The sequence below is a fragment of the Miniopterus natalensis genome, chromosome 14, assembly GCF_054644295.1.
Source record: "Miniopterus natalensis isolate mMinNat1 chromosome 14, mMinNat1.hap1, whole genome shotgun sequence".
In the NCBI taxonomy this organism is placed as follows: domain Eukaryota; kingdom Metazoa; phylum Chordata; class Mammalia; order Chiroptera; family Miniopteridae; genus Miniopterus; species Miniopterus natalensis.
In genome coordinates, this window is record NC_142094.1 from 19594527 (window position 1) to 19611356 (window position 16830).

At 40.1% G+C, this 16830-nt stretch overlaps 1 protein-coding gene and 1 pseudogene across 2 annotated transcripts in view; both read right to left on the reverse strand.

The window, feature by feature from the left end:
• VCL (vinculin) overlaps nt 1-16830 on the reverse strand; it is a 94666-nt gene that overhangs the window by 16842 nt on the left and 60994 nt on the right. For both annotated transcript variants that reach the window (XM_016224055.2, XM_016224054.2), the window contains exons 7-13: nt 13587-13677; nt 12620-12767; nt 9456-9609; nt 8548-8723; nt 6251-6441; nt 4831-5030; nt 3399-3527 (exon numbers count right to left, since the gene is read on the reverse strand). In XM_016224055.2, coding sequence (XP_016079541.1) covers nt 3399-3527; nt 4831-5030; nt 6251-6441; nt 8548-8723; nt 9456-9609; nt 12620-12767; nt 13587-13677 — 1089 coding nt within the window. The remainder of the gene's footprint in view (nt 1-3398; nt 3528-4830; nt 5031-6250; nt 6442-8547; nt 8724-9455; nt 9610-12619; nt 12768-13586; nt 13678-16830) is intronic.
• Nucleotides 4501-4605, reverse strand: LOC148091506 (U4 spliceosomal RNA; annotated as a pseudogene).

Consider the following 16830-nt stretch of genomic DNA (forward strand, 5'->3'; position numbering starts at 1 on the left):
CATCTACTATTGTTCAGCTCTCACATTTTACAAAAGTTTCTCTTGACATGGATGTTATGCAAGGTTGCATACCATGAAGGGGATTATTTAACTTAGGTAAAATGACAAAAGATCTTGTCATTGGTTTGGATAACATTAATGGAACTAGTGCTTGAAAAAGCAAGGTGTTCCAAACAGCACTGAGTCAGGTTTATACTGTATGCAAAGCAGGTCAGAAACTGCCTAGCGGAACCCACCCTCTTCTTTGCCTTCCCGAGGGTCGACCTGCCCACGCTTGGAGAGCAGTTCTGGTTCTGGTAGACCATCTCTGAAAGTCTCTTGGTTCAACAGCAGGCTCCAATCTTATTGCTAAGGTTCTGGGTTTACCCATTCGAGTCCTTCCCTATTCTGGCCTTTTGTTTGCACTCAGCTACCTGGGTTCTTGCCATTTAATGCTCAGAATCTCTACCTAAACCTCTGACCTCTGATGTCCTAGTCTCCTTCACCTGGCCTCAGCCCTTGTTTCTTTCCTTGGCTGGCCTCCCACACTCTGGATCTATAAGGATTTTGCCAAACTTGGTTGATCATCTCGACTCCAGCCCATGTCTGCTGCCCCCTCTGATTAAACTGACTGCTTCACTTGCTGTTCTTGTCACTCAATCAAAATTTACCCAGCACCTATTATGTGCCAGACACTGGAGATGCTGAAGATATAAAGATGAGTCAGACAAAATTTCTGCATCTCGAGGAGCTCACATCTTAGTGGGGTAAAGAGGCCCATAAACAGATATTCATAGTAGAGTGTGCTATGTGCAATAATAAAGCTAAGAGCTGACATCACGGGAGCAAAAGGAAAGGCATTTAACCTGAAGTAAGGAATTAGCTGAAAAGTAAGAAAGAAGATAATTAGGCAGAGAGACAGAAGGAACAAAGACATGGAAGGGAAGGAAGACAGAGTATGTGGGAAACTATAAGCCATTAGGCACTGCTGGGGCATGGTCTGAGAGGCGGAGTTTGCAGGAAACAGGTGTATGGAGAGAGTATTAGACGCCAGATCACGGAGCTCCAGCTTTTCCTATGGGACGCGAAGGCCCACTGAAGGGTTTAAACAGGAAAATATCAGGGTCAGGTCTGTATTTTTATTTTATTGGTGGCCTAGTGACAGATTCAAAGAAGACCAACCAGAGCTGAGCTGTCAGTCACACAGGCAGCAGGGGACCAGGTTCGGAACTAGAGCTGTAGCAACGAAAATGGAAAGGATTCAAGAAATATTTGTGAAATCAAAATAGCTTGTCTTAATTGATTGGTGTGGGAAGATGAAGGGAAGGAAACAGTCAGCGGTGACTCACAAATTTCCAGGAGAGAACAGTAGGATAGCATGTGCTGAGGCTACTAGCATGAAACTCAGAGATGTCTGGAATAAAAAATAATACATCATCCCAGCCTAATGGGACCATGAGCGGAGCTGCCCAGTAACCTAGGCTAGAGGAAAAAATGGGGGTCATTAACAAATAAAAACACAAGCCTTTACCCACCAGCTCTGCACTGTCTTGGGTGCCTGACTTTGCTGCCAATACTAGAGAGGCTGGAACCAAATACATGCTTTCCTAGATCCCTTTGCATCTAGGGTAGCCATGTGACAGAGTTCTAGCCAATGGGACATAAGCAAAAGTCTCCTGGAGGAGTTCTGGGAAAGCCTTTACTTTCATTCATTCATTCCCAACTTTGTGCCAGGCATTGTTCTAAGAACTGGAAATAAAGTAATGGGAGCAAAAGGAAAAAGTCCCTGCCCACATGGAATTTCATGCTAATGTGAGGGAGACAGACAAACAGAAAATGAGGGAAATATGTCAAATGTTGGTAAACACAAAGGAGAAAAGTAGGACAAGAAGATTAGGAAGTCCCAGGGAAAAGTGCGGTTACTATCGTAGGTGATGACCCCAAAGTAACATTTCAGTAGAAAGCTGAAAATAGTGAGTGAATATTACATATAGTTCTCTATGTAGGAAGACCAGAGAGAACAAATACAAAGGCCTCAAAGCTAGAACATGTGAACATAAACAAGGAACGCTGGGAATTCAGTGCCAGAAGGTCAATGTCGACGAAGAGCATGAGGGAGGAGAGTGGGACCACAAGAGGTCAGAGCACACGGGGGGACCAGTGCAGTGGTTGCTGAAGCTGCTTGTACCGATTCACACCAGCTCCCCAAAACCAGCGTGCCCATCAATTCCCAATTCTGCCTTCAGTGATTCACATTGCCACAGGCACGATGGGAGTGTTTATAGCATGGAGAGGACAAACATTACAAATCAGGGCTTGTTGTTTTGGGGGGATTTTTCCTGAGAACTAGTCTATCAGCACATCGCTGACCTTACTGTTCTAAGGACTTTGGCCTCACTCTGAGGTAGGGAGGAGTCATCAGAAGGGTTTGAGCAGAAAAATGACATCCAATGATTTAAAAGGTCACCCTGACTTCTGTGTTGAGAACAGAGTGCCTTAAGAAAGGAGTAGTTGTGCCTCGCCAGGTGTGGCTCAGCGGTTGAGCGTCGACCTAGGATCCAGGTGATCAGGGTTCGATTCCTGGTCAGGGCACATGCCCAGGTTGTGGGCTCGATCAATGACTCTCTCATCATTGATGTTTCTACCTCTCTCTCTTCCTCGCCTTTCCTCTCTCTGAAATCAATAAAGATATATTTAAAAAAAAAAAAAGAAAGAAAAGAGTAGTTGTGCCCGGCTGGGTGGCTCAGCGGTTGAGCATCAACCTAGGATCCAGGAGATCGAGGTTCAATTCCCGATCAGGGCACATACCCAGGTTGCAAGATCGATCCCCAGTGTGGGGCATGTAGGAGGCAGCTGATCAATGACTCTCTCATCATTGATATTTCTATCTCTCCCTCTCCCTCTCCCTTCCTCTCTCTGAAATAAAAAAAGATATATTTTTAAAAAGAAAAGAAAGGAGTAGTGATCACGGGAGTGCCCCATCCCTCATTTCTTACTGCCTTGAACATGATGCCTAGAGCGGCAACAGCAATCTCACAGCATGGAGAAAGGACCAAGAAAATCAAAGAGGTGCCAGCTTTCACGGTGTCAAGCTGCTGAATCAATGCCAACGCTATCTACCTCCATGTTTCTTTTTATGTGATGAAAATAAAAACCCATTTGTTTTCACCTCTGATTGTTAAGTTTTCTACTGCTTACAACTAAAGACATGTCCTAAAGATATTCCTAACTGATACACTTGGTGACTAAAAGAAGAAGTGGCAAGGCCTTCCCTCTTCTACCCTTCCACCCTTCATTCACAGTATCCCAACCTGATGTACACTGTAATCACATTTTACCTTTACAAACAAATAAATAATCAATAAATACGTGTGTGTGTGTGGTAGACCAACAGAAGAAATGGAAGACCAGATACCCACCTCTTCCCTATTGGGTGCATCAGGAGGTGCAGTGGCCGCCACTGCCAACAGCTTGATGGGAGTTGTGGTATCACTGAAAACATCTGACACCTCCTGAGTCATGGCCTCCTGCATCTGGGCTTTCAGGTCCTTAAAAACATTGTTTACAAATGAAAATTTCCAAAAATATCTAAAAAGCACATCTGCCTCACTTCACTGACACATTCATTCATTCATTCATTCATTCATTCATTCAGTCAGTCAGTCAGTCAGTCAGTCAGTCAGTCAGTCAGTCTTTTATTCAATAAACATCTGCTGGGTATCAACTATACTGAGCTAGCATGGAACAGGTGTAAAATATGAATCCTGCCCTCTAAGCGATTAGTGTCCAGTAGAAGAGTTAAAACTTGACCCACAGTTCCCTAGAAACTGTTCTACCCAATCAAGAAATGTAACTTCCTTTCTTGGTGACCTCTAAGCAACGATATTGAGAATCATGAGGTTGAAACCAAAGAAGGCCCTGGGGGAGACAGAATTCCTCACCATTCCCAGTGTTGCAGGGGCCTATTAAAGATTGTTTGGCAGAGGCAGGGCCAAGTTTCTAAGCATTTTTCATATATTAAGAGGAAAGAAATCAAGAATGAGAATTTTTTATACGTTTTTTTTCTATTGAGTTTCTAGAAAAACCTGATAACCAATATATGTATCAATTTATTAACCTGGGTCTAAAGAATAGAATTCTTAGAAGTCATCAAAAGCTCTTTTCCACAGTCATCACACTCAGTCTAATCTAAGTTTTCCATATTTACTCAAAGAAGTCTCAATCACCCCCCATTCTCAAGGTGGGTGGCATGTACTGGCTGGTGATACTGAGACGATTTTTGGTGTGATGTAGAAAAATGTTTTTATTTTAATAATTAAGTGTTTCTTTTAATGAATATTAGAGGAAATATAAGTAGCTCATCAAGCTTTGATTTCAGAATTATCAGAGTTTTCTTTTAAATAAATTTACTTGTTTAAAAAAGAAGTCCATTCGAAGATAAATATTGATTGATAAGTACAGGCGATGCATGGATAAAGCAAATATCACAAAATAGCTCTCTACTGAGTAAAACAGGAAACACAACTTTAGTTGCTGTCACACACTGGCGAGCTTTTCATTTTCAATTAGCAATAATCACGCCTTGGATAAACCTCATTGGCTACAATACTGCCACTGCACAAAGCTACTGGTGAGCTTTTTCCTAATAAGCTCTGAATTTCCTTACATCCTTGGTGACACTCTTTTCACTTTCCCTAGACTAAAAAATTATATATTTAAAAACGCTCTCCCGGGGGGACATCTATAATACTCTCAACAATAAATATTTATAAAGAACAACAACACTCTCCCTCCCTAGTTTTTCAATAAATAAGCATAAGAAATATAACGCTATGTGTTCCTGAGTTCTACCTTTAAGGAGTCTTGGAGCTGAGACGCCAGTGCTCTCGCCTGAGGACTTTCCCCTTCCCCTCTGGCAGCCAGGTCAGCCAGCTGGGCCGTCAGCTGGTCCACCCTGTCACACTTCGCGAGAAGGTCTTGGCGATACGGCCCCATCATGACATTCGCCAGACGATGCCCTTCGGCCACGAGCCCTCGGATGGCAGCCTGACCTAGACCAAAGAGAACACGGAAACTCATAAAGACATAGAGAAGGCAACTGCGGTGCCATCTGGTCAGTTTTCATTTTTTAAATAATATCTAGTGAGTTTTTCCCCCTAAAAATAGAAAAAAATTGAGGAAATACAGAAAAGTATAAATAACAGATAAAGCAGCCATAATTCCGCCGCTTGCAGATTGAGATATTTGAACTTTTCTTCCAGTCTTTTAATGCACAGCACGTTCCTATGCACGTGCACATTTCCTATACATTTCCCCTCTACGAAACTGGAGGCATGCTATACGCTAACCTTTATTCCCTGCTTCTTTTTATTTAACAGGAGCATTTTCCACATCATTAAATATTCTTAAAAAATCGCAATCTAAAATAAAATCAACCTACTAGATTATACTGGTCATAATTAGTTGGCCGTTTACTTACCTTTTACTCCGTTTATATACATTCTTTTATGTAACTCCTTAGAAACATCTCTAATTGGGATAAATTCCTAGAAGTCAGATTGCTGAGTCAATGGGTATAAACTTTTTAAAAGCTCTTGACACATAATACCAAACTGTCATTCAGAAAGTTTGTTATCACCCATTTATTCCACCACCAGTTAATTATATGTCTGCCTGATTCCCCAACACTGGGATTCACCAATTAAAAACTGTATCTTTGTATCCAATGCATACGGCAAATGAAGTAAAGAGCTCTTTCAGCTTCAGCGGGCTTGCTGTCACAACATGACCTAAATTCTTATAGGTCTGTTCCTAAAATCTCCCAGAAGTGAAAATTTTAAGTTATTCATTCTGCTAGTGACTGCATGTACAGGAGCCCTCCCAGCAGAAAATAACCTTGGTAGTTAAGTGTCTTCTACTATTTTCAAAAATTATATTTAACTGGGTACTTTCTAAGGACTCTCTTAACAGAAATACGACAAAATCGCAGTGTACATAGACTGAAAATAATTAGTTCAAAGTTGCAATTCCAGCCTGAGGACCTATTTGCCCACAGCAAAATCACTTATTCATTAATGCTTCTTGATTAAATCACAGAAATCTCATCAGCTACATTTGGAAATGGAGTCACACAGTAGAATGAATGGCTCTCTCCCAGTGGCTAAAGAATCCCTTCCGCCCTTAACTACAGATGATACAGGATCTCTACCAACAACTTGCTTACTTTCGCTGAGCCCAGCCTAATGGTGGTTAAGGGCACTGCTGGCCTTACCGACTCCCCGGTCATCCACTGTGGGATTATCAATCCACCGCTGTGCTTGTTCAATCTTGCCCTCCAGGTGGACCGCTGCTTTGGCAGGTCTGCTATTGGCCACGGTCCTATTGGTTTTGGACTGCAAGTTCTGCAGGGCAGTAGCCACCTGTTTGGCCAATGCTCGGGCCTCTGGGGAATCTCCTTTTCCCCTGCAGAGAAAAAAACAGCCTTTTTGTCCCATACAGACACTATTTACACTGAGATGACTTCATTGCTGATATAAATGCTAATGAGATGTCAAATTGCTAATGATTATAAACTTGGTTTGAAAGAAGAGTAGTTTATCTACTTGGCCCTTAAATCAGAAATTAATAATCTAAATTCAGATAGTTTTGTCCCAGTTAAGACATTAAATATAAGTTTGGATCAGTCTAGCTCAATCAAGAAGTACCATTTGGCAAGCTGAGCTCAATCAGTCATCAACGGTTTAGCTGACTCCTCAGCCTGCCACCTCTGAAAACACTAGTTCCCTGAGGTACTAGGTGGGCCCAAGTAGCCTTATTTATTGTGTAGTAGTATTGAAATAGTTATAGTGAAACTAGTAGTAGTTATAAAAAAAACTTATAAAAAATGTTTGCTGCAAAACATCAAGCCTTATTACTCTGGCAGCAGCCTCATACATCTCGAACTTACTGCATCTCTTGAGTGTATCATTTCCTCTTGTGCTTAATTTAATCTCATGTTGCTTTCTACAGTAACTTGCTATACAGGCCTGTAGCCTAGAGCAATAGGCTGTACCAAACTGCCTGATGATGCATTTCTCAAAAACACATACCCATCATTAAGCAAGGCATGACTATATACGTGTATATGTGTGTGTGTGTATAGTAATAGATCTACTCTATCACGTTTAGCATTAATTCTCTCCTTATCTTTAAGAAACACTAATGAGTGCCAGCTATGTATGTATATGGACTTGTATTAGGGTGATAAGAATATAGAGTCTAAAGTTTGAGTATTTTAAAATCTAATGAATGTAAACAGACTATAATAACAGGCCATTATTAATGAGCATAGACCAAACTATATAGACATTATATTTTACAAATGTCAAATGATTCATTTTCCTAACCTAAATAATTCAAAATTTGGGCCTAGAGCAGAGGTCCCCAAATGACTGAGCTTGATATACAATCAAATTTCAGCTGTTGATTTCTATCTCCACAACCTCCTGCCTAAAGTATGTCTGCCCTGCTCCCACTCACGTCCTATTTCGTGATCCTAGGCAACAGTTTGCTTTCTTAGCCAACATGCCCCTTAGTGTGAGGCCTGAGGGAACTCTAAAGCACCCCTCACTGGAAAAGGGCTCGGCACTCTCCCACGGACGAGCAGGAAATGCAACACGCAAGTTAAATGAAAAGCAGAATCTCCCAAGATCCTTGACTATGGTTATCCCTGGGGAAGTGGCTGGAGGACTGACGTAGGAAAGAAGCAACTTTTACTTTTGATGCTGAGCCCATTCTTCCAGCATGTGCTGCAGGTTTTTTTAAGAGAGAAAAATACCTATTTTTTTTTTTCTTTAGGAAAAAAGCAATACTTCTTCTTATATAATCAAAGTAGGTGCCATTGCCCTGGCCCGGTGTGGCTCAGTTGGTTGAGCGACGTCCCATGAACCGAAAAGTTGCCAGTTCAATTCCTGGTCAGGGCACATGCCTGGGCAGCGGGTCGATGTTTCAATCTCACATCAATGTTTCTCTCTCCCTTTCTCTCTCTCTAAAATCAATAAAAAAGTATTTTCTTTTTAAAAAAATAACTTTTAAAAAAAAAAGGGGGTGCCATGAAAGCTTTAAGAGATACTGTGTTGAGGACACTGTATTTAAGGATCTCTTTTCATTGCTACTTAAGAAATAACATTTCTCCAGGAGGAAGAAAGTATCTTCATATGCCTCCCCCATTCTCCTTTCACCCCAGGAAGCTTTTCATAACTATACACACTAATTAATTTCCTCATATACCTGGGAAACAGACATGTTACAGACACAATATAGCAGAAAAAGTCCTAGCTTAGAAATGAAAAATATAGATCTCAAAAAAGGAGTTCTTACCATCCTGAGTTAACTTAAAATCATGTGATCAGCAATAAATCATTAAACTTCAATTGTGTCAATGATAAAATAGAGTAAATATCTGACTTAGCCACGTAACACAGAATCAGTGAGCATCGCACATGCATTTAACCTGTAGCATTTAAGTATATGCTTGGGGGGAAGAGAAAGAGATTAAAGGGCAATTTAAGTGATTAAATAAATACATACTGTCTCCGTAAGTCTGCTAATTTAGAAGTCAGAGCAGCTATTTCTCCAAGAGAACGTTGAATGTCATCTCTCTCTTTAGGATCATCACATAACTCCGCTATTTTTCGAGCTTCAGCCAAAGCCCCTCGAATCTGCTCTTCTCCTTCTGGCCCACCATGTGGATCTGCCAGCCAATTCTACACACACAGAAATGGGAAAGACGCTCACTGGGATCGACTCATGAACCACATGATAGTACACTTAACAAGGCCATCAGAAATATTTCAAAAGCAATCACAAGGCACCACCAGTAATTGGTCTGCTGACGCTGGTCCTCATGGCTTTGCATACGTTGTTAGCTCAGGTAAAATCAAATCAATCCCTCATCTTTTAAAAAACATTTTTTCTTTCCCATTAGAATAAAATATCTTCACAAGCTTTATCTCTTCTTTGAATTAGTCACACCTTATTAATTCTTCAGTTTCTCAAACATTGTGTTTCTTTGTGATATGCAATCATTTTACAGTACAGTGGCATCAGAAACCTCGAACCCTTTAACATTGCTATGACCAAATGCAGCTGTGAATTGAGACGAACAGTTTTAATATGCTGTAATCTATGCCAGGGACCAGGATTCTCTTGGTATTCCGACTGCTTACTTTTAACTAATCGAAGTATTTAAAATTAAGATGTTTATTTCCAACTATAGATAAATATTAGTCTAAACCTGTGTTAGCAGGAGAGGTGCTAACACTGGTAACTGCTCGAAATTAATCGTCACTTACAAACATCCATTATCCACCCACAGTAAGTGAGAGAGAGAGAGAGAGGGAAGGAGGGGGGGAAGGAGGAAGGGGCAGACAGAGGATATTTATGGGACATTTCTTTCTCCCTTATTTCCCACCCCTTCTAAAAATCATCGCTACTACCTGCGCAGCATCGATCTTCTTGGCAATGCTCTGCTTTGAGTTTGTCATGGCTTCCAGCTTGCGGGCTGCATTCTCCACTTTGGCTGTGAGCACATCCAGACCCTGAGACACCTGCTGGGCTTTCTGCATGGCCACGGGCGAGGCTCCCTGTCCTCTACTCAAAACAGACAGACGCTGTCATTGCACCCTCTCAAACACTTAACGGCAAAATATCACTAAAAACACAGTGTATGTCGTTTGTTAACATGCTTGTCTTTTTCTTTTTCCAGTAAGTTTGAGACAGCACAAGGAAACAGAGAGATAAACAGAACACCCAAACCATCTACTTTCTCCTTTGTTTTTAAAAATACCCATTAGCTTCGTGGAGCTGCATAGCCACTTTAAAGACCAGGCTTGCAGATTTTGATAATAATGATTCTCCTCTCGGTGGAGATTACATAATCAAATCTAAACTTCAGGGGGAAAATGTGCTTACGATCTTATTGCTATGGAGGATTTTGTTACCATAGTAATGTGTGCTTTAGAAATAAACAGCCCATCAGACTGTCTTATTTATGGGCAAGCACACATTAAAGCTGTTTCAGGAGGTAGCATGCACAGTGTTACTGAAAGCACATCATACTGGGACCAAACAGATCTGTGTTCAAATCCTGCCTCCTGGTACCTATGGAACCTTGTTGCAATGTTTAAGCTCCTAGGGCTTCAGTTCTCTAACTTACAAAATGAGGGGAGGGGAGGGAAGGGGAGGTAACAATACTTGCCCTGCTTATCAAACAAAGTAGCTTCAAGCAAAAAGATATATTTGAAAATATTTTTGGTAATAAAGCAATACACATATATAACTATTAATATTATTGAATTGTCAGTATTATTATAATGAACCTAATGATAGTCTTAACTATCTACCTTCTACTCCTATGCAATCTATAAATATCAAAAACAGTTATAAAAGAGAGTAAAAAGCACATGATGACAAGAAACAATTGTTTCCCAACAAGTTTCTAAAGAACTAATTTCAGTATTTTCCTAAGAGGTAATATGCTACTACTACCAAAAAAATAATGTGAGTTGGTAGAAACTTATTTTCCCTTTGTAGACACTTTCCAACTCATAACAAAGTAAAATTTTCCATCTTTTCACCAGCTCAGATTTTGTAACCTACCCAGACTGGTAAACCCAGTGATAGGGTCACCAATTTGTCATTTGGTAGAATGGCATGGCTGATTGTCCTAATCTGAGCTTCCGATTTTAGGATAAACTCCAAAACAACTTTACTTCCCCTAATGATAATATGAATCTGTCATTCATTTTCCTGTCCTCTTTTTAAATGTATCTCTACTTTTCATCCATACCAACACTTTACGTAATAAACTCACTGTTCATTGCAAGGTAATTACTTGTACTTGAGGCTTCCCTTTTGTATGGCAGAGGAGTGGAAGACTTTTAGGAAACACACTTTTCATGACTCAACTTGCTTTTTCCCTTCAAATCTAGTAATTTAAGATGAGGAACCTTTTTGGTATTAGAGTCCAACTTTGAAAAAGTAAAAACATTTATGGGCTACATAGTTTTTCTTATTAAAAATTAAAAGTTTAGCCCAGCCAGGCATGGCTCAGTGGTTGAGCATCGACCTAGGATCCAGGAGATCGTGGTTCGATTCCAGGTCAGGGCACAGGCTCAGGATGTGGGCTTGATCCCCAGCAGGGGGCGTGCAGGAGGCAGCCGATCAATGACTCTCATCACTGATGTTTCTCTTTCTCTCTCTCTCTCTCTCTCTCCCCCTTCCTCTCTCTGAAATCAATAAAGACATATCTAAAAAAAAAAAAATTAAAAGTTTACTGAATCCCATGGGGGGAAAGTATATACTTACCACCTAGAAACCATAGGTGACTGAATCCGAGAATATCAATGAGGAAACTGTTACTGAGCTTCAGCCACTAAAATGTTAAGTACGAGACATATTTAAGAAAGAATAATGGGGAGGGAGCTTTCTGACCTTTCATCATGAAAGGGTACAGCAGGCTCCAGTGGGAATGGGCCCACAGCTGCTCGGCGCTGTTCGAGCCTTTTCTCTTTACATATTAAAAGTTAATCCCATAGACTAACCACCTCATTCTCTTGCTCAAATTCATCTTTCTCTAAACGCACACAACTGTGTATTTGAGAATTCCGAGTGGAAACTGTGAAAAGGCTGCAGACAAAAGAGCCAGCAGTGAGAAAGCAGAAGAGCCAAGAATCTCGTCAGGCGGCACTGGCATTTCTCCGAATGGGGACAGAACTTTTTTGTTCTTCCTGTAAAGTTCTTGTCATGCTCATGACAGGGGAGACTGCTTCGCAGCAGGAGAAAAAGGCTCACTGAGTTCAATGAGGTAACATTTGTTTATGCTGTTCCTTCCTCCCTTCAAGGCAGAGACCCTTAACCTGAAGTCTCTGGAGCTCCCAGGGCCACACTGGATCAATGAACCTACGGAAATTATATGTAATATTGTTTGCATGTGTCTTTTTAGGTTGAAATTAATGGCTTTCAATCGATTATAAAAATGATGTAGGTCTACTCCTTTAAGAACTGTATTCTTAATTCTGCTATGTTTGAGACCGAGTGTCATGGTGTGCCATATGTCAAAGAGTGTTTCTGAGGCCTGTTTGCATGGAGACCCAGCATATTCCTATTATCTCACGATATTCCATGACATTCTTGAAGCAAAATCAAACTTCATGTATACTCAAGTCTCATCTTACTTCAATTTTTCCCAATGTCCATACTATAAAATTCCATAAAAATTAGGACCTTTTAGAACTTCATTAAATCTATGAATAAGTTCCCAAAAAGACCTATATTATACTGAGTTTTCTTAATAGCAAATGATATATATTTAGTTTATAGGAGAAAAGGTTCTAACAGCCAAGACTTAAAGTGGGTAAAAGCATTATGAAACCAAATGAATTATGATGAAACAGAAACTTAAAAAAGCCTAGAGATGACCAGTTAAAGAGGGAAAAGTTCATTTCAATCTCCAAAGAATCAGTAGAGTATAATACCTATTTTGTTTATTAGCCGAAGACGACACAGTAAGATCAGCAGACTTGCTTTCTGAGTCATTCTGTTAGGAGTGAGATCCTATCTATTACCAATTACAGCTCTGGTAAGAGCAGAGGAACTTTACCTGGCTCGGAGGTCAGCCACTTGATCAGTCATCTGCCCTAGCATTTTGCAGGTTCCCAGGATCTCTCTGCGTTCTTTGCCTGCACAGAGCTCCCCAACTTTTCCAGCTTCATCTAAGATCTGCCTGATGGCCTGCTCACCGGCATCCCCTAAAATAAAGAGATATTCAGTATCTACACTATTAACACATTAATTATTTACAGAGGATGCTTTACAAGTCATTTCATTCAGGAGGGAGCAGATGATTTCAAATGGCAAGGTCAACAGAAGACAATACATCTGATAGTGAACAGCCAAGCAGTGTCCTTACAACCTTAGATGAGCTTCAAACACAGACACTGCTAAAAAAGATACTTGGAACCACAGCCATCTGGAGATAATAAGCAGCTTGTGGTAAGAACACGGATCATGAAAATAGGCTCTAACAATTTAATTGTACTTAGCACCTCCAACCTCCATTAGGCTTTTCACATTCATTCAAATGTTTATCTAAAACTGAATAAATATTAGATTAGAAAATCCATAAAGCCTAGCTCAATAAACTATTTGGGGCTTATCTTTATATAAGCTAACTTTGGTTTCCAATTCTTACTGGCATCATTATTTAATCTGCTTAATTAAGTACTTTGCGGACATAAATGGAAACATGCCCAAAAGGAATAGGAAGAGAAGAGCTTTTATTCAAAATAAGTACCTTTCTGATTCAGGACAGAGGTGAATGAAGAATTCTGCAAATGCCCAGTTCAGCTTGGTATATTACTCCCTGATAAGAGGTGACTAGTCCATGTCTACCATCCTTCTAAGACCCAGTAACGCTTCAATTAGCCAAAACTAATTGAATGGCAGATGCCCCAAATGTTGCAGTAGTTATCTCAGGATTATGAGATTCTGGGAAAATTACTTTCTTTTGTCTTCTTGATTTTCATCTTTTTCTTGTATCTAACGGTAAAGTAGAACCAGACGATTACCTGCGGAGGCACTGGGATCACGGAGCCAACCTTTGGCCTGGTTGAGTTTGGAGTCTATGGAGGCCAATGCTCTCTTCATGGCTTCAGTGTCCTTTTGAAGAGAAGTGCCACAATTATTTTCTTTGCAAAAATAGAGATACCATGATACAAAGTAAGACAGAGAAGAAGTGGCAGCATTAACATACACTAGAGCTAAGGTAGTCCTACAAAGCCTTAAAAATATTCTCATCACACCATAATGCTTATTTCTGTCAAAATGCAGCATCTTGCATGCAAATCTTCAGTTAATTCTATTGTTTCCTGATCTCCCTGGCGCTAAAGTGTGAAAACTGGTAAAATTGCTCAAGCCAAAAGATATTTAATGTCTTCAGCAGGAAAAAGCCCTGTTGTCACATGCCTCGTTATCAGCGTTTCCGCTAGTCAACATTCATCTACTGCAGCCCTGCCAAAGCCCTGCAAAGCCCTGGCTTCACGGAAGCTTCATTAGCATGTGGTGCCACAGATCGCAGTTCTTTTACATCTTGTTTTGAAATACACACACACTGGGTAATGTTTCACTATATTAAATTAATCTAAAAAAAAAATGGAATTACTGCTGGGAAATAAATGAAAATGTTAACTGAGCAATTTAGTTTTAATGCCACAAAGAAGCCACTAAATGTAACATAAGACAGAAGTATTTTTCCGGCCTTCCTGCCACCCCTCATCCTTAGTTCCCTGACCATCCCTAACCTGGAAGAAGAGGCAGGTTAAAATAAGTGGGTCTCAACGTACTGTTTACAATCATGATTCAGAATGACTAACATAAAATTAGCATAAAACCTCCCAGGATACAGCATGAGAAGGAGAAACAACAGACTAGTCACTCTGAAAGTACACATATATTTTAATAAAGTTTTTAAAATATAGCAAAACACACAGAACAATATAATCAACACCCATGTACCCATCCTCACAACTGACAGACCAGCCATCTCTTAAGTCTCTATTTAACACCTTAACAGACAGCCTATCTCCCTTTTGCTCTAGAAAACTGACCCTTACAGGGTCCATCCACCAACCCACAGAGTTAACCTCTGAAATTCTAGGCAGTACCCTATACCCCTAACTTCAACTTCCAGTCCTGCAAAACCTGGGTCCGTGAAGGTGTTGTACCACTAGTTTTCCACATGGGGGCGCCAGGAGCCCCCGCCCCCCTCATGCCCCCTCTTCCAATCCAAACCAGGCACTAGCACAAATAAAGGCCAGGAGCGCTCAGAGGCTCAGAAGGTCAGGAGCCGGATCCCAGCTTTTCCTAAGTACCTATTCAAATCATAGGACTCTCAGCTTGGGTTCCTCCCTTCGCCATCTAAACAGATAGACGGTTCCCCTGTTGCAACCTTGGCTATCTAAGGCTCTAAAGAACAAATTCTCAGCCACAACAACTAAGGAGCGGTGAAATAAATTGCTGGAAAAAAATGAAAATAAAATATTTTTACTATCAAATTGTATGGAATTATGGTAGCTATCTATCAATAAAAGGCAGAGTGGTAAGAGGATCTGTTTCAAAACTCCATTTGTGATTAGTACACGTAGACAGTGGCATTTTTTGTAAGTGCTTTGATTCTCAAATGCTTTAAATATCTGCGCCTCCTCTATCTCGCTCTACATTCATCTGTACAGCAAACCCTTGCCTTTGGAAGTAATGCAAAGGTCACGTTAGCCTAATTCCAAATTAGCATGGCTCAAATCAATATCTTTTCAAAGAGTGTTTCAGGCAACTCCTAACCTCAGAGAGTTAGAGTCTAATACAAGTTATAGGACTTTGTCTAGAGACGGATTTAAAAAAAAACACCTCACAAGCTCTCACCTGGAAAGTATGTGCACACTTTGAAGAAGAGACATTATATCCATGTAAAAATACTTAATTTGAAATCTATTAATAACCATTTCTCTAACATACATATTTTAGTGGAAAGTAATATTGATTACATTTCAAAAATCTAAATTCAAGGAGAAACAAGAATCAGAAAAACTTTGTAGCGTCTACCCTAGCATCAAAGGCTACTAGTCAGGAAACTAACTTAACTGAGCATTTCCTGCATGTTAGGTTGTTTGCGGCACTTTTTCTCTCATTACTTCACTGAACCTCATATTTAAATGTAATTTAATTTTACAAATTAAGAAACAGGGGCTCTGTCCTAGAAATCCAATTTGATCTCAGGTTCATTGGCATCAAACCTCATTATTTTCTCTTAGATGAAACTCAGGACTTTTTTTTCTTTTACCAAAGAGAGTTGCCAAAGAATCCACTAGCCTTCTATAATAGTTAGCAAATCTTTGTCTTGTCGATGTTGGCTTTGTTAATACTAGCCAAAAAGCAAGCTCTAGAATCAAATTAAAAACCCTCACTAACCTAAATGACTGCTTTTTACTCTCCATTGCCCAAAAATGATTTCAAACACAACGGAAAAACTGACTTTGCTCTATTTACTTTCCTAAAAAATCAATGCCTTTTTTGTCCCTAATAAAGTATGAATGGCTGCCACACTTCAAGGGAAGACTCTAATTCTCAGGAAGTGAGTACTTCCGAGTGGGAGATGTGACATCAAGAAGTTAAAGTTAAGAGATGCTCATTTCCCCCTAAAAAGAGTCAAAGGGAAGTTTAGAAAGAACCTGCATTTTTTTAAAATATGTTTTTACTGATTTCAGAGAGAGGAAGTGAGAGGGAGAGAAATAGAAACATCAATGATGAGAGAGTCACTGATCCATTGATCGGCTGCCTCCTGCACGTCCCCCACTGGGGATCGAGCCCGCAACCCAGGCATGTGCCCTGACCGGGAATCAAACCGTAACCTCCTGGTTCATAGGTCAACGCTCAACCACTGAACCACACTAGCCAGGAGAAGCTGCATTTTTAAACTGGGAATTTCCATTAGTTACCAAAGTTTTTGGCAGCATGAACTTTAGACAATTTTAGAGGTTTAAAACAGTCACTGAAAAGCCTACCTTAAATTCTTTCTAGAATAGGGCAAATTTTAAATAATCATTTTAAACACAATACATTTTACTGCCATATCTGGTCTCCTAAGAATTTTGTATATGTTTCTCTTGAAGAGCAGTATTTATTATGGGACTGTCAGAATTCTGTCATGAGCAATGTAAGTATGTTAATACTGGATGTGATATAAGCAAATTCACTAAACAACTGGGACTGTAAGTCACTATTAAGAAATATTTATAAAGGGTGAAAATAATTGTAACT